The sequence below is a fragment of the Sardina pilchardus genome, chromosome 20, assembly GCF_963854185.1.
Source record: "Sardina pilchardus chromosome 20, fSarPil1.1, whole genome shotgun sequence".
Taxonomy (NCBI): domain Eukaryota; kingdom Metazoa; phylum Chordata; class Actinopteri; order Clupeiformes; family Clupeidae; genus Sardina; species Sardina pilchardus.
This window is the reverse complement of record NC_085013.1, coordinates 4,219,307-4,237,917: the sequence shown is the minus strand read 5'-3', so window position 1 is coordinate 4,237,917 and position 18,611 is coordinate 4,219,307. Positions and strand designations below refer to the sequence as shown.

Genomic DNA, 18,611 nt, shown 5'->3' with positions numbered 1-18,611 from the left:
AAAGAGTGATCCAACAAGAATGTAGACTTGCGTGACATATTGAGACCATGTTCCAATGTATTTAACTTCTAAAGATGCACAATAGAATCAACATTATCCTCCACAACTGTTGGTCATTAATACTGTTTAGCTGCTGTACTGGTTTAGCTATTCTGTTCATAACAATAAGCCCCATGCTGTTCATCAGAAAGGTCTTAGTCTCTAACTCAAACAAACAAATAAAAGCAAATTTAATCATGACATGTTTAGAAACATTTTCAGACTTCTGAGAATCAGACTTATTGGCTGGTGGTGTGCATTCTAAATACACAAGTTTCCATGTAGCCTACTGCAGTTGCCAGAGCTTACTTAGTTTGTTCCATCTTTTACTAAAAATCCAACAACTTTGGCATCACCTTTTATATAAAAAGGTTTCCTCAGATACATACGTATGATACCCCAAGTTGTTCCAAACTTCTTTTTAAAGGTCAATGTGCTTACAGCTACAGTAATTTCCCGCATATAAGGTGCATTGTGTATAAGCCGCAGGACAGTGTTTTATGCAAGTTAAAAGAAACGAAACCATATCAACACCATATTAACTGGCCCCCTGTATTAACCTCATAGCTGAGGAAATTTAGCAAAATCAATGTATAAGCCGCGGATAATAGTCGGGAAATTACAGCTATGAAGCCATGTGTTTGCCCAAGGTGATGTTTGTCCACTGCAGGTCGCTTTGGATTAAAACATCAATAAAACAACTGTAAATATAAATCAGCATCTGGGCGAGTGGAACTGATGGCACATTAGTCGTTTTAAAAACTCTACTGTAGTTTGGCTTGAGTGGAGGACATTACGGGCAGAGAATAAGAGCACAGAGCGTAAACAAGTGGTTCTGGCCGGACGCCGGACAGGTCTGGTGGCGGGGAGACAGTGAGCAGATCTCAGGCGATGGCTCATTGTGTGGAAATATCTGGGGGTCCCCTGAGCTCATGCTGTCAACACGAGGGCCGCAGGCGCTGAAATGCAGTGGAAATGATGTGGCCGGTGTTACAGGAAACACTGATGAGTGTGTTGGTGAGGAAAGCTAAAATGTTGCAAGGTCCATTTTTCAAGCGAAACTGCCATTGCAATGGCAAATGGGTCGGAAGCCGTGGCCTGGGGACTCATATTTTATATCTGATAAAGTAATGAGAGAAGGGAAGTGAAAGATGTTGTCTCTGTAACTTACTGGACCTGGCAACTGAGATGCTCTCGTTGGTGTGGATATAACCAGAATTGTCACATGTATCACCAGTTTGAGAGGCTGAAAATAAACAGAGCTGCAAAGCGTAATTATGGGATTTAGGATAGAGGTAGTTTGGAAGAGAGGCCATTTTTCAAGTAACCAGACTTACAAGATGCGAGATTTAAGTCTTTCAATCTGTTGCCTTGTTGTGTGTTGACTTTGTCTGAGAGTGTAGCTGTAGTTTTGATTGTGTGATGTTGAGCATCAGTGCTTAGGCAAGACAAAGAGCTTGATGTGTGTTTTGAATTTGATTGACAGCTAAGCATATGATGTCAGCAGCACATACTTTGCAGGCAGGTCAGCTAGCACCCTGAGGAGACCCTCAAATCAGTTAAACAGACATTTATCAGCGCACATTAAAGGTAAACTATGCAACGTTTTTCAGTTAATCAATTCGTTCCATACTGTTATATATGATTAAATGAGTCATTACCAGTCAAACGATGTTTTTTTCGGCCGCCCTAGTGGTCTGTAGCGGTAGAACCACGCTTGCAATTGCAGGAGCCCTCGGGCACGCACCCATGCTCTACTCCAGGAAGTGTCATGTGAAGTCTCATGAAAAGGCACGGCAGACTGACCGATTGAGTAGTTTTGTAACGCTAAAGCTGTAGGGGAAGCTCTGCAGAGAAATATGCAAGCATAAAACGAGCGAAAACGAAAAGTGAAAGCGAAACCGGCGATGAAATCGCCAATCCTGCATAGTTTTCCTTTAACACTGATCAAATCTGCTTTGACTTAACTCCACAAGCTCCCCCTGTCAAGATCACTCTGCATAGCCCTCATTCCAACGTGAGGTCTCTCGCTACCTGTCCCTCCTGTTTCTTTCTTTTTGCTTTCTTTCTTTCTTTCTTTCTTTCTTTCTTTCCGTACCATTCTTACCATTGAACACTATAAGGAGCAGGAGTCTAAAGCAGCCGTCATTTATCCCACTTACATCTGATTCTCACCCAAGTCAGGCACTCTTCCAATTCTTCTGCCTCCATTATGCAGTCTAAGTGTTCCTCTGCTTACAGAGTGTGGCAGGTAAGACCCTCTTGAGTGCCATTATCCAGCTTCTGGAATGATCTCTCCAAAGCATTCCTCTGATTATCCTTTGCTGTTCCCATTACAATGACGCAGTCTCGTTAGGCACGAGGCCTCTGAGTGGGACATACGGTCGCAAGGCTTTAATTTGATGTTATCAGTCACAAATGTAATTTAATGAATGTATGAAGCCTTTAAGTGTCTCTGCTTTCAAACCTATCAAACTAATTGATTTGGACGACAAAGCTGTCATAACTGACTGAGATTAAGGCAATTTGAGAGACAAATGTACTCGTAAGCAAGCCTGTTCATGTCAATATATTGACCTTGTTAAACTTATACAGTAGGCTATAATTTGTCATAGCTGAGAGGTACATCATTTTCATAACTTTCATCATGTACGCATTTTCATTACTGACAGTGAAGGTGACATTTTGCGCTAGAATTTTAAAAAGTTATCAGGAATTGATTGCTTTAAACAACCAGTATGAATACTGATACATCACTGCCCCACAGTTTTTGACCTGTTTGTCATTTAGTGATGTATGTGTGTAACTTAAAGACTAATTTACTAGAAGACTTAAGTGTCTGTCAGAGGATCCAAATATGATCAACATACATGGCATGCACCATCTACGTAATTGTTTGTCTGAGCTTGCTAATGAATTTGCTAATTTGATTATCTCTTAGACTTCCATTTCACACTCAATAGGACCTGCATCACCATTAATTAACTTACGTGCATCCTAATTTGATTGTCAGACAATTGTTTTCCATCGGGCCGTTGCTAGGGCTTAGGAGAGATAAAAACACTTGAGTTGGCGCTGGAAGATAACTGAAATATCCATCCATGCCCATTCATTGGATGTCCTGCGAGAATGGATGCACTTGTAACTTAATCATGTAAATGCAGTTGCAAGGGACATTGTGCTATGCTCTTCAGATTAATGAAGTTGTAAAAGCCTGTCATTCACAGTCACTGTATGTAATTACTTTAGTCCTTTAATAATAGTTTGCTGATAAGACTGGTGGTTGCTGAGAATACAATATGACTGTGGTCAGACAACGTGCTCGCAATCACAGTCAAATCACTGCAGGGCAAAAAGAAGCCGAGCTTTGAGCTTGGATTAGTCCATACCATTTCATAGTGTTGTAATGGTGTTCCTCTTTTAGAAATAGAGTAATTTTTCTTAGAAACAATAAGAAGTTGAAGTGTTCCAAGAACGCTGAAGTGTGTATAAACTGTTTTGCCATTCCAAAAGTAAACATTGCTAATTAAGCATAATATTTTCTATGGAGAATGAGTCTTAGGATTTCACCAGAAGGGTCCAAGTATATACTCCCCAAATATTATGATAACTTTATTTATTAGGCTATAATTATGAAGGATATTTTGAGGTTGTTATTCAAAAGCAACTGCTACTGGTGAGAACAAGAATGCTTAAAATCAACGTTATTTCATTTAACGCCGTCTGTTGAAATCACATTTCACGCCAGTTCTCATTCCTACATCCAAAAGACACAAAAATAACTGTTGAATATGGAGTGTGTATGTTTGTGCAAACAAAGTCACATTCAGACAGCGGGAGAATGCACAGAGCTTGTCTGCTCTGGTTTTGCTCACAGAACAGCAAAGCACCTTTGCCTGTTTCCCTCTGTGTGCTGTGGGGGAAAACAGCTGTCCTGTGTGCTTTGGGGGGGGAAAAGCGGGGCCTGCTCACAGTCCAGACTGTGGTGCTTGGTGTCTCTCCCCTGATGGGTCGGTCTCTCGCTCTCCTCTCATGTGGAGAATAATTGCTCAGAGATGATTTGGCACCGGAGCGGCGGCTTTGACTGGAAACAGGCGAGCTCCAGAGGGGTTTTAGGGACAAACCAAGGCATGTCCAGAGCTTCACAGCAGTCAGATCTCAAAAGTCCCCAAAACTACGAGGTCCCAGTAAACAAAATCGGGGTGTGGGTATGTGGGGCTGGGCGGTGAAAATCAACATGAATGTCCAAACCTGCCCGCTGGACCTATAGCTGTCATAGTGTAGCCTACGATAGCAGCTTCACAACAGCTATTGCTTTCATGCAATCAGAATTGTCAAACATGCCTGATGCTCAGCAGTTGTAGACATGAATGGAAACGAAATGTATCTGGTTTTAATCAATATTACAGAAAAACATGTATATAATCAGTTTCCTTGGATTTTGCAGTACTTTGGTCTTCAATGATGATATCATTTTTTTGTGGCAAGAAAAAGAATAGGGGGTGCTGGGTGCCACACCCCAGAGAGCTCCTAGTCTTTAAACACAATCTCTTTTACCATTGTAGAGATGCAAATCTCTGCGTGGTTTATTTGCCGGCATACGTCATTTTGAAGCCATATTTCTTGCATTACCAGTAATGAAGGGTCGTCCTGTGTTTATTTCAAAGCAATGGCTTAAATACTCCTAGACTATGAATAGTTTTTGTCAACTTCAATAAAACATTTTTTTTTGGCCAAAACTTTCCGTTTTTGTCTTAGTTTGCATTTTGTCACAGTAACATTGTATCAAGCTAATTCTAAGTCTAAGTCCACTGATGTTTTTGAACAGACTACACCAGCTTTGTAAAAATAGAACAGTAAGATCACCATGATGCCACTGACAACCGAAATGACATTTTGTGGTATATGTTTACAATGCTGAGGACAATGTGAAGACATTAGAGGGTGGAGGTCTATTTGAGACTTCACAAAGAACCAAACGAGATCAGAAAAAAAAAAAATAGTTTTCACTCTGTCTCTGTTCCCACAAGATATATACATCATCCATCACTGATTTATTTCCTTAAGTATAGGGAGGTCGGGACATCTGACAGACACACACACACACACACACACACACACACACACACACACACACACACACACACACACACATGCACACACACACACACACACACACACACACACACACACACACACACACACACACACACACACACACACACACGCACACACACACACACACACACACACATCCCCACCACCCTGAGCTGTTTAACTGCTCCGTTTAGAGTCATACTGTTTCACATATGTGAGGCCCTTTTTCGGAGTGAGCAGAGTACTGCATGCGTTCAAGCAGAAAGCTCTCACCTCATAATCGTCTCGCCATGATATATTGACATAATCCATGGAGTCAAAGGTGTGAATGAGAGGAAGTGCTCCGAAAACCTTTCAATACTGCTTTTAGTAGGACCGGACCACCTGTAGAAATGATGTCATTCGTGTGCGTGTCCTTGGTGGAAAAGGGGGAAAAAAGAAAATGTGTCATGTGTAGATTTATTGATGTGGAGCTCATTTCAAAGCTGTGTGTTTTGAGAGAGAGAGGAGTAGGGAACATGTATGGGGTTGTTGTAGGGTTTACACTGATTGACACCTCACTCACTCTGCCCCCATGAGGAAGCACTCACCAGCAGTAGTGAGAACAAAGACATCAATGAAGGCATGATCCTCTCTCTGTCTCTCTCTCTCTCTCTCTCTCTCTCTCTCTCTGTCTCTCTCTTTTCTCCCTCACACACACACACACACACACACACACACAGACACAAACACACACATACAGTACACACACACACACACACACACACACACACACACACACACACACACACACACACACACACGTGCACACAGACACAAACACACACATACAGTACACACACACACACACACACACACACACACACACAAATGGCAGTGATAATACATACATTATTAAAGAATATTTTGGCCATTATATTCTAGAATAATTACTCCAGACTCCCTGTTTTTATCTGAATCTCTATTAGTAATCAGAACCGGAAAACTATGGACTTCAATTCTTGGCCACCGTGTTGTTTCTCCAGTTCCAGTAGAACATATGTGAATAGAAAACTCGTTAGGCTCAGTGTTTTACAACCTCATTAAAAAATCATACTGATCGGGATGAAAAGTTTATGCGTACACTGAGCGATATTTTTTCTGGTGGTTTGGTTTAAGGTGTCTGTGTACCATGTCAGTTCTGTATGATAGAATTAAATGTTTTCTTGCATGTTGTCATCCTTCAAAATGTGCACTTTAATTGGAGAGAAATTGAGGCATTATGGAGAATCAAAATTCATGGGCTGTTAAACTCATTTGTTTAAAACCAATATGGCTCACAGAAATAAAGACACAAGATGTTTTATTTTGTGGCATGCACAAAATGTTTTTGATTCACACAGTTTAGTCAAAACACCAACAAACAAAGCAGCTCAGTGACTGAGTGGCGGACACTGTGAAAACACTAGACACTATGAAAAGCTGTACAGAAAAAAGAGACCACAATTTTATGAATCCCTTGTCCTTCTTCTGATCCATAAACTGTAGAATATGTGTTAAGGCTGAAGTGGTCGAGTAGTTTGGCAAGACCTGCCAGAACTTTAATTGATTCCTTACACCAATCGTGCGCAATTCTCATCCTTTTTTTTAAAGCAGTTTTCTGATCTCCTTCTCCTCTGGGGTTCTGGGGAAATCTTTGTCATTTTTCTATGCGACTGTGAAGAATTCTGGGTTGTGGTATTTTGCAAGACGCCTCAGCGTGTTAGTGCTTGATTTACCAGGAAACTTAAGTGGGATCATTTGTCACACCTCACCATGATGATAATGGACGAAACATTCTAGAACGAGACACAGACATAATGGTGTAACAGCAGGAGGAACAGGGTGGGTGGTGAGCTTATTGTCATATCCTGAGGTTTTTAACATGGACGAGAGAGGATTTAGGGACCCCTAGTCCTCGCTTTATAATTTGATGCTAGCTGCAACCAATTACATGAAAAAAAAAATGTAATTGTGGCTTAATTTTTTGGAAATGCCAAAAGTCTTATTCACTGGTTATGAATGGATCCTCTGAAGTATAGCTGCAAGGGCCCTCTCTCTCTCTCTCTCTCTCTCTCTCTCTCTCTCTCTCTCTCTCCCTCCCTCCCTCTCTGTCTTTCTTTTTCTCTCCTCCTCAACAACCCTAGGCCGTTAGTACTGTAGCTGGGGCCTCCTTGCAAATCCTAACCAAACCGTCTGTAAATGTGCAGTTCAAAATACATTCCCACAGAATACACAAAACATTTGCACACCAATTGTTTTGAAACAGTTAGCATAACACTATTTGTGTTGAACCTGTGGCTACGTTCATTTCTTTATCTCTTGTGATTGGTTAGAGTCATGCTCATTTATAGTGTCATAACTCATAACCGGTTATAATCATGATCCTGTGTGTGATTTGAAGCAGACCCCTAAAGCTAGGGTTAAGGTTAACCCCTCCAACACACACCTGTAAACAAAACATGCCTGTGCAGTGCAGGCAGTAACAGACAACGTGAAAGTTCTGGTTCATATTAAGACTCTTCTTTCCTCTACCATGAACAGGTGTGTTGGTTTGTGTGTGCATGGACGTAAAGTGGCTACGTGTGTGAGTGTGTGTTTCTTGTAGAAGGTGAACCCTCAGGGGTTGTTATGGATAGCGGCCAAAAACAGTATCTGGTGCACAATATCCTGTAATGGGATGAGAGCATTCTCCATCGGAATGCGAGAGCGCTTCTGGAACCCTGCTTCTTGTTATTGTAGTTTGATTTTTTCATTTAGAGTCAACTCAAGAAAAACTAACTAGCAGTAGATATCACAGATGCCTTCAATTACTCTGATACATCAAGACATTCTCTCTACCCTCCTTGATTGTGTTCGTATCCCAAGATATTTTGTCAAGCGCCGGCACATATCTCACTGTGGTTAATGTGTTTTTCAAAGTTGAAAGACTTGAGTCTTCGTTCTTTTACGGCCATTATGCATGTTCCAAACCCTCTTTGTAATTGCATTATTTGTGTCAGGAAAAAGAATCCAGAAAACAGTTTGACAGTTTAACAGTTCAACAGTTTTCTTGTCAAATTAGCATACTTTTCGGTAACTAAAGCATGCGCTTATTTTGGAAATCCAGGGGAAAAAAATAATTTAAGACATCTTACGCTTTCTAACTGCATATGAATCAAGTGAGAACCAGTGAAGAAATCGGTTTACTGGTAATTATTTTGTTTTCAATTAAGATGTCTTTATATGTGAATGTCATTTACCTTGTTCTGTTATATTGAACAAGCAACATGATTCATGGCACGGCATATTTAACGAATTCAGTGTGGACAGAGGACCTCGTAGTCGTAGTCAGCCTGGACAGAGGGCCAACTATGGTATAGTTGGGTGCTCGCATGTACAGTATAGGACAAGTCAAGTTTATTTACATAGAGCAGTGGTTCTCAAACTTTTCATAATGAGTACCACCTCAGAGACTCTCCAAGTACCACCATTATGACACATTTAAAATACAGTAGCGTAAACTAATTTGAATATATTTTACATTGTACTTGTTTTGTTTTTTTTTCAAGAAAGATAGAAACAAGTTTAAATTTAACGTCTTCATGAAATGAAACATCTTGGGTACTCCCAGAGTACCACAACAGAGAGTCCGTGTACTACCAGTGGTACCCGTGCCACAGTTTGAGAACCACTTATAAAGCATTTCATACACAGAGGTCATTCAATGTGCTTTACATAAACAAAACAAAACAACAAAAAAACAGTAATAGCAGAATAAAAGCATAGATAGGCAAAGAGTGATACAAATAAAGATAATAATGAAACATAACAAGGAAGCATAAATCAAGATAAAATCTTGGGCTAATGATTGACAGATTATAGATAATTATGGATAGTTACAGCTGTTCATTAGGTTCAGGGTTCAATAGGTAGCTCATTTTACTAACAGCTGTTCATTATGGTAAGGATTTACATGTAATAGTTTACTAATGGCACACTGTAGTAATGTTGAAAAGTATCAACAACCTACAATACATGTTTCCACTGTTTTGCTAAAAGAAAGGGAAAGTATGAACCAACTATTTAGATTGTGATAGCTTTTCAGGATGCTCATTCAGGATGTAATGCTGCATTTGGTCCTGTGTTTGAATTGATTTGATTTGCTTTTTAATATGATTGTGTCATTTCTCCTCTTTTGAGTCTTGCGCTGATGGTGTTTTGATACATTATGCAGTCAGTATAGCCTCCCAAATCAGCTATGGATTTGTTCCAAGATCATACTGGACTTGGCTCATGGATTCATTTGCTCTGATGTGATATACTGTCAGATAATTGCGTATGGGCTGTCTGCAAGGATTGGAAATGAAAGGCGGTATTAAATGCTTTTTGTGTGTTACCCTCATTATCCATATTATTTCCCGCCATGACTGGCTGCGGAGCATCATAACAAACAACTAAACAAGGACCGTTTCCAGATCTATGATCTATCTGGCTAATTGCAATGATAAGCTCTAATCGGGTGGAAAAACAGTTCCAGCATCAGATCCATTTCTGAGAGCACCATTACAGCACATGTGCCCCGGCCAATCATCCAGTGGTTTCTGGAACCTTCCAGGGTGCATAGACAACTGTCTGGTTTGGTGTGAAGACAATTTTGACAACAACCTTAAAAAACCTATTTAGTAAGAACCACATGTGAGTTCATTTGTGTATGTGTGTGTTACCCTCGATCAACTGTTGGCTTGCTTTGTACCTTACATGCAAGTGGTTGTAAGTCTTTGCCAGATGGCTTGATGTAAATATAACTGTGTTGTAGATTGAGGTTGCTTTGTTTGGCAAGTCAGTGGTATTTTGTTAATGACAGCACACATAGAACAAGATGAAATACACACACACTGACAGGTTATCTGTTATTTGGAGTCCTGAGGGATCGGGTGTCTTTAAGTATTATGGTTACTGATAATTAGGCTTTGGCCAATTGATGTTTTTTTTGGAAGAAAAATTCCTCTTGTGGAATGTAAGTTCATACTATTTCAAAACAAGCACAGGTCTGGCATGACACTGACACAGTGTAATGTAATCATTACTTCCATTATTAGAGAAATTTATAATGGAATGGAATCTGCGGCTGTAAGGTGATATTGAGAAGCGCAGTATAATGTCACTGCATGGCCACACTGATTAGAGGTGAAATGAAAGAGCTGCACACAACTCGACTCCATTCGTCAACTTTAAATGTTGCAGCCGTATCGCAAAAACAAACATTCCTAAAGCACAATTAGTCACAGTAATGAATTTGTCTGGCCTATTCCTGTCTTTAAAGTGTTTTCTGTTTCGGTATATCTTGGCCATAGATTTTATACTTGAATTTTGGCTGCGGAAAAATGTGGTTTCCTCTTTGCATGAAAAGGAAAAACAGCATGGTAAAAACCTCTGACTGGCAATAAGTTGAGCCATTTTGTTTGTTGAGAAATTGGATAATTAAAGCTTCCCCTCCATCCTTATTCATTCTCTCCCTTTGTATTCTATAACGACGTCACAAAGAAGGTTTACAGCCATTCGCTGGCACCATAAAGTGTGTTTGAGTGCGTGAGATTGGGAAAGGTGGAAACAAGAGCCCCAGAACACACACGTGATCACAGATTCAAGAGGGTCTAGGTGTGATTTTCTGTCTGTGAGCTTTTCTTCACCAGAATGATAAAGTGGAAACCTGATAGCATCCTCCCGTCATTGGTGCTACACCTGTCCCCTTGCCGAATGTCACGGCAGTTCAGCCCCACAGCATATTGGGTGACTCCAGACGATCACAATCCCAGAGGGGTTGTCTGCGAATTTGGTGGTGACTGTGGTGTAATTGTGTTGTTGAGGGTGTGCAGTTTCCACTCTGCACCCAATAGAAGCATGCTGTGCAGCAAGATTGGTGTTGTCCTCTCAGCGAGCGACTGTATCTCTTCTCAGTTGGAGGCCTCATAATTTCATTGTGTTCTCGCCAGACGTGGTTTGGTTGGTTTCCATGCATTGTTGCAAAAAAGGAGAACTATTTTGGTTCTCCTCTCTATGGTCCTTCTCACTGCTGTTGTTGTTAACCATGCAGCATTGCCTTGTGTTTTGATAAACGAATGTCAGAAATATCTCACTTAGTGGTAGAGATATGAGTAATGCCTCTTCAGGGACAGGTGAAAAGTTCACTGTGATTAAAGTGCAGCTTTAAGGTCTTATATTTGAAGGTCTGTTAAACCTCACTTCCCCATAGAAAAGGGAGTATGACTTGATATGAGACAGATGTTCATTATTAACGGCACTTGTTACCAGAACCCCCAAAAGCCCACCAGAAAGGCCCTTTCCCAGGTACAGTAGGTAGTCAAAATGTGGGGTACTGGGACCTTCACATTCACGTGGGCACCTTTGAAGCTGGCAAGTTTTGATCCCCATCTGAACTCTGTATGTATCAAAGGGCCTGTATCCCCCAGAAGAACCCTTGCCCAACGTCCTCCTTGCACTCCCTGGTGTCATGGTGTCGTCAGCGTTTCTGTTGATCAAGGGCTGGAGTGTCATGATCTCGTGACTTCCCTCAGGCTGCGGAGGATGAAGGTCTGTCTGTCTGTGTACGAGCACAGTATCAGTTCTCCGTACACTCCTGAGTCATTCATGTTCATCCTCTTATGATGGATGTTAAAGCACTTATTTTGTTCTGTAGCAAAGTCGCAAGAGAGCCACTTTTTAAACTGCAGGTAGCAAAGCATGGTAACAAAATGGCTGCCAGACAGAAACTGGCTTCTGGCTGAAACATGCAAATTCCATAAACTCTGGATCATAACCCAACCGATGCTCATGCACGTTCTCACAACATTCCTCCCAGGTCGTAATTAGGAGTTTCCTTCATTCTCCTCATCAGTACTGTAGGTTGCTCAGTCTGCTATGTTTGCATAGGAAGTGATGGTAGTCCCCTAGACAGGATATGACGATTACCCTGCTCTTTGGACAGGATCGTCTGACACAAGACGAGGCAGTGGAAGAACGTCCACATGTTTGTCAGTGTTCTGTTGTTCCTCACGCAGTGTTGACGTTTTGAAGAACAGGTCTGCATTGTGGCTTCATAGTTGGAAGCGTGGCGCTAAGCAAGCACAGCTGTCTGCAAGATGGGTTGCTGCTGGCCTGTGCTGTCTAGGAGCCGGACAAGCGCATATCCACAGTATTGCACAGTCTATGAGTCAGAGATGCTGTTGTCACAAAGTTGTCTCAGCTTGGCAGGAGAACAGACTGCAACCTACCAGATGTAATCATTTTGTGGTGCTCAGGTATTTGTAGAGATTTTTGTTAATTTGGAGCATGATGTAAATGTCATGCTTTTATTTTGCTACGCGACTTTTTTTGAATTCAGCAGTCTTTGTGATAATGAGGACCACTGTGAGAAGTTAAATGAAAGGTGCAATTAATGTTTGGTATTTCCTGCCTTAGATGCCTCTCTTCATCCTCACTTCCTGATTAGCCGTAACATGTTATGGCCCTCATGGTATTATACATTCATAAACATCCACTGCTGTCGCAATTTGTTCTTATTAAAACTTTCTTCGCTTTAATTCAATTTCCCTGTCTTTTGGCAATGTGACCATGTCGTATTAATTCCTTTTTACCCCCAGGCCTACAGACAGTCAAATGTTTTCTTTTTTTTTTTTATCTTGGAGTCATTTTCTAAAATCTAATGACGCTACAGACCGCTTTCATCCGCACTCTCGGGCCCAAGACACTTCTAGTTTTTTGGTCTAGCTGAGACGTATTGTATTGACCTTGTGCGATAACTTCCTTGTTGACCATCTGTAACCAATAAAGATGCGGTGGGGGTCTGTCACATGACTGACTGTTCCGCTGGAACCCCGAGGGGCGACACTTGTGGTGCCAGTGTTAGCGGCCGCTGGCCCTTTGATTTTTGGGACATCGTGTCGCACACGCTCTCAGAATAATCTCTGCTGTGAGCGTCTCCCATAAAAGTCTGACCCTTTTGTCCCTATGAGTACATCTGCTTTCTATTCTATAATTAAACCCTTTGTGCTCTCTATTCTCTATTTTCAGGCCTTTCAAGTGCATTTTTGTAGTCGCGACTATGATGTCTTTGCCCTTGGGCCTTGACTGCTTTGAAATGAAAACTGTTTTCGTTGAGAAGTGTGTGTGTGTGAGCGAGAGAGTTAATATGTCTGGATGTACTGTATGTAGTGCTGTTAAGACAAGAAGCAGTGCATGAAGAGTAGACTAAATAAAATGTTTACTGAACATTGTATCCACAATCCATTCAGAGGTTGCTAATAAGCCATCTGAAATGAAAGAAAATATACTCCTTGACTTGCTGGTATGTTGTACTGTCAGTAGAGTGTATTTTGTCAGTTTCAGCTGAATTCACATAAGTTCCTCAAGTCATTTGAAAATATTACACTTTTATCCAACATCAAAGAGGCTGTTTTTTTTCTATCGGTATGTGACCTATTTTTCCCCCTCACACAACTGAGGTTCATCTCTGGCACTCTGAGCTTTGTAGCTGTCTCATGCTCTGTGCTCATCTATAATTTATAAGCTTATTTGCCTTATTTGTTTTGTTTTGTATTGATAATTGTATTAAATGTCCCTGAAAAACAACACCAGAACACCATGCTTCGGACTTGTATGTAAAAGTAGTGTACAGTCATTAGCATTCATTTATTTTTGTTCCAAATGTACTCTTTCTCTCACTCATTAATCATAGATCCCTGTGTGTTGACAATGGAAAGGCAAAGGATTTTTTAACTAATTAGGTGCAGCTGATGTTATTGAAATTCAATGATGATTTTTTTAGAGGTTGGTGTGGGTGAGAAAGAACAGCGGTGTGTGTGTGTGTGTGTGTGTGTGTGTTGGAGGGGGGGGGGGGGGGTTCTCTTTCAGTGAAAAAAAGTTGGACAGTTTGATGTTTCGCCTAAAAATGAAAAGAAGAAATAGCATGCTGGGCCTTTTCTTGCCTGGAGCGAGAGAGAGGGGTGAGCTTAGTGCTGGAGGGTAGGGGTCGTTTGATCGTCGGCGGGGCTGATAGTGTGCTGCGGTATGAATGCTCATTAGGGTTCCAGTCAAGCCAGAGATTACGAGCTGTTTGTGGTGCTGTCACCCTCTTCTAGAACTTTCTGAACCTGAACTGGAATACACTCACAGTAAACAAATGTTTCTCCTTTCCTTTTTGGCAAATAATGGCATTATTATCCTGTTCATGAATGCTGAAAGGGCTGTAATAATAAATATCAAACACATTCATAAATAAAAAAAAAAAAATTCAGAGAAAAGTGTTTCACGCACCAAAAGACAGAATGAGTCATATCAGCCTTTTTGAACACATTTTGAAAAGACCTTTGATCTAATCCAACATTTTGCAAGCTTCCCCAACAGATAGAGGCTCCAGAGATCACCCCCTCTCCCTGCTCTGCCAGCGCCTGGTCTGTGTCTCCCACACTGAGCCAGCTCATTGTTTAGACCACTGAAATCCTACAGTAAACATTGCTCTCTAATATCCCACTGCTGGGACCAGGTCAAAGCACTGTATGTTTTTAACACCACCAAAGTACAGTTCCAGTAACGGCAGTGTCATCGCTCTCGTCAAGGTGAAGGGTCTCGTCAAACATGCTTATCTTATCTTTAATTTTCATCCTGCTATTAGGCTGTTATGCGGTGTTATCTAATTAAGCTATCTGCCTGCGACACAGCGTGGTGTCTTGTAAACACAAGCTTTAAGTATTTATTTGACTACGTGCATCGTTGATTCACTGAACACAATGCACCAGATGTCCTCGGGGATGAAGTCCAAGCAGCGTGTGTGAGTCCAAAGGCCGTGGCTCACTGGTCCAGGGTGCAAATAAGGCAAACATCAGTGGAAAGAGAGGCTGACGTGTCGTGAATTACATGGCGCTCCAACTGGATTACAACGGCTAATGAAATTCTGCTGTGTTTTGACAGCCTTGGAGAGTTGCTTGCTTAGTCACTTGCTCAATAGGCATTAGAATATTATTTCTGAACAAACACGCTCCTAGCTCTGTATGAAGTGAACACTTCAAATATGCATTAGCACTTTTTGGTTGTTTTGGTAACTGCGAAGAAACTGTGCACATGCATATGTAGAAATGGGAGGTATTTCATCTTTATACATTTAAATTATATCAATTTATTTTGTATCATTGTAATAGTCTTGTTTGTTTTTTTTTACTTTTTTTTTAATATTTGATGAACACATACAGTATAAGAAAATAACACGTACATATGCCATACAAAGGATAGAAGACATTGAAAAAATAACAGGTTTTGGGGGGGAAAAGTTAGCCTGGCACGCCCTCCCAGTGACGCAACGCCTTCAGGCTTTTGCTGCTGGTCTGGTCAACTGCTCATTGAGTAGGATTTCTGAGTTCCCGAAATCTGCGGAACTGCCCCCTTTGGTCGAGAACCAATCAACTTTGAGCAGCTCCAACGGCTCTGGGTAGAGGCGTGTTCAAGGCAGCGGAAAGAGTGTTGTTATTGGTTTAAACTCGGCAATCCGCTTTCTGACATCTACCAGTAGCAAACCGAGGCACTTAAAGGAGGCGGGTCAACCAGCGCTGGCAAGAAACCGTGCTAGCACAGGCTGTTGGTCAGACTAAAGTCTCGCAGAGCCTTTGAAAGTCGATGATAATCAGGCTAGGGAAAAGTAGACACACATCCATGACTGTCAAAAAAAAACCCAGACCCAGTAATAAAAATAATAATAAAATACTACGGACCAATTTACTTTATGAGTGCTATGTAATTTTACAAATATGAAGCAGTGGGAAACAAATCAATCCTTGAAAAAATTGTCCTTGTTAGGAGATGTACAGACTAACACCATCAGACACTATTTGGAGATCTCTCCATTAATGGCTTTATTATAAGCTATATCAACCCAAGGTACATGTATACCTACCTCCACAGGTGCAGAGTGGTTTATCAGTTCATTCAGTTCAAGTGTTTAACCAGCAGTGAACAAGGAGAGCACATTGGGTGCAATTTAGTTATTTAGTTTAGTTTAGTTTAGTTCAGTTAAGTCTTTTCTATTCAGCGGCCTAAATAAAGTGTATTAAATTGATGAATATGTTGAAATAAGTTCAAATCAATTTTGAGGTTAAAAAGCATATTAGTGAGGCAATTATCACAGCACACAGTTGTTTCTTGCTGCCGGCTATTGCTTTGTGACGTGACCGTGACGTACTGTACATGAGTAGCAAGGTCAACCTAAATGCTCTACAAGACACTTTCACAGATGATTTCATGCAAAGCTTCTATGTTGGAGGCCCACATGCTCCACAGTCCACTTGACTCAAAAAGCTCACCAAACAATGTGACTGGAGAGCGGAAGCCACCACATATGCTCCGCAGTGCACCCTGTACTCATCTCTGCTTCTTGCTCTTGCACCCAGACCAAAGTAACGGAACATAAACCCCATCTGGCCCTCTCACCCACAAGAGCCGCTAATTGTGCCTCTTGCTCTGCCTGCCCAGACGGGTGGCATGGAACAAGTGGCAAAACAACCCGCAGTGCTGGGCCTGGGCATGCACTTCCCCACAGTGACACTCCAACGCCCCACTGTAACAGATTATTTATTGATGCTTACTTAATTACTCATCCACGGTCTGATTCATGGCCACACAAAATCTCAGCAATCTCAGCCATCTCTTTGGAGAGGAGAGGCAGAGTTGTTGTGTGCTATCCTGTTGTGCACATATTGTGCACGGGGTAGAGGGTCAAATCCTTGGTAACAAATTTAGTAAACATTTGAAAGTAGATTAATTTTCTTGGTCTGTACCTTTGTACTTTTTTGTGTATTGCACCATAGGTCAAGAATGTATTTATTTATTTATTTTTTATACCAAACTTTACTGAACTAATGGCTGATTATCTCTTTCTCTTCTCTTTCTCTTAGTTTCCAGTGCCAGTCACACCCTGTTGGACCGAACCCCTGAGACCTTCCCCGCAGATTCACATGAAGATAGTGAATGTAAGGCCTGAGCTTCTCTCTTTGTGACCAAACGGTGCCCAGAGACCACATGGCAGAGATAGTGCCAAAGAAATATCGGAATGTTTGGACGATCTAATTCTTGTCGTTATTAGGCAATAAAAGTAGCAAGTAGCACCACACCCAGTAATGGCGTTTGTCTATCTTAATTCTGGCGCATGCATGGCATACCGTAGATGCTGGTGATTTTTCGCTAATTTAATGAAAACGAAGATTTACTGGATCCCGCACATATTTCACTCACCCCAAATTAGAAGGCATAAAGGACCTGTTCAGCAGCTAATGGCGTCTCTAACGGTTTATTTTGAAAGCGCAGCAGACTTTTTAGGACGCCTTGGCTGTGACAGGGTGTTTTTTTTTTATTGTTATTTTTACTCCATCTATCTTGGCGCCGCAAACAACATTTTTTTTAAACAAACAAATACTTCTGACAGCTGTGCGCAAAGTTGGAGTTCTTCACCAGACTGATTGATGGCTGCTGTCACAACAGCTCCTGCAATCTGCTGCCTCTTATTCATCGCCCGTAATTCAAAGAGTTTGTCATTCAAACAACCTAAAATTGAATAAGTGTCCCACCCCATTCCATCTCCCATTTGGGGGATTTCCACCGCCTTCCCAAATGGCTCCTGTGGCTTCGCTATTAGTGGTCAATCCTAATCAATACCCACATAGCAGCTGGCCTCGGGAGCAAGAGCCGGACCAATCCTGGCACCCGTACGCCGGTTGCGCGCCAGATCCGCACCAGTTCGGGCTCCGGAGTAACCGCGACTTTCCGAGTAACCTCTCGTGACTCCAAAAACAGCATGTCTCTCTCTCTCGAGTTTTGGCTGGTGGAATTTCTAACACCAATTACGGGCCCCGCTGCATCCCCCAAACGCTTTCCCGCTGGCTTTGATCATTTCTTTTTTTTTTTAAGGTTCTGCCCACAAGACCCCAGTGGTTCTGATTTATGTGAAATGATAACTGTTTGAGGGTGTTTGTGTTTCATGAGGTGTGGGTGGTGTGAAGGTTACACTGACGTCACTGTGCTCATTTTGAACTTTCTTCTCGTCTGGTCTTTGTTAATTCTTTCCTGCCTTGTTTGCATTCCCCGATTAGACTCAGAGCGCACTTGCCTAGTGGTTTGGGTGTTCGACCTTGAAAGCGGAGAGAGCTAGGTCCCTTTAGAGGTCATTTTAACTTAAGCCGGAGTGAATACAGTAAGTATCATTCAGTTATGCTGTGACTGTCACTCTTTGGGCTTTGATGAAAGTTGTAACAGTTAACACTGGTCAATAGACCTCACACATTATCTATTTACTGCCAAGCAAGAAATCACACCCTCCCATAAATCCCTTATTAATATGGACACTTATAAAAAAGGATCTTTATTGGTTTAACCAAATGTGGTGTGATGTCCCAGTTTTGAACCCATAAACACTTATTCAATATAAACCCTGAAAT

General features: G+C 41.5%; 1 protein-coding gene across 1 annotated transcript in view; it reads left to right on the top strand.

The window, feature by feature from the left end:
• Positions 1-18,611, top strand: part of ltk (leukocyte receptor tyrosine kinase) — a 64,887-nt gene that overhangs the window by 3,265 nt on the left and 43,011 nt on the right. Inside the window, exon 2 of the mRNA XM_062522581.1 lies at positions 17,076-17,150. Within this exon, the coding sequence (XP_062378565.1) occupies positions 17,076-17,150 (75 nt within the window). The remainder of the gene's footprint in view (positions 1-17,075; positions 17,151-18,611) is intronic.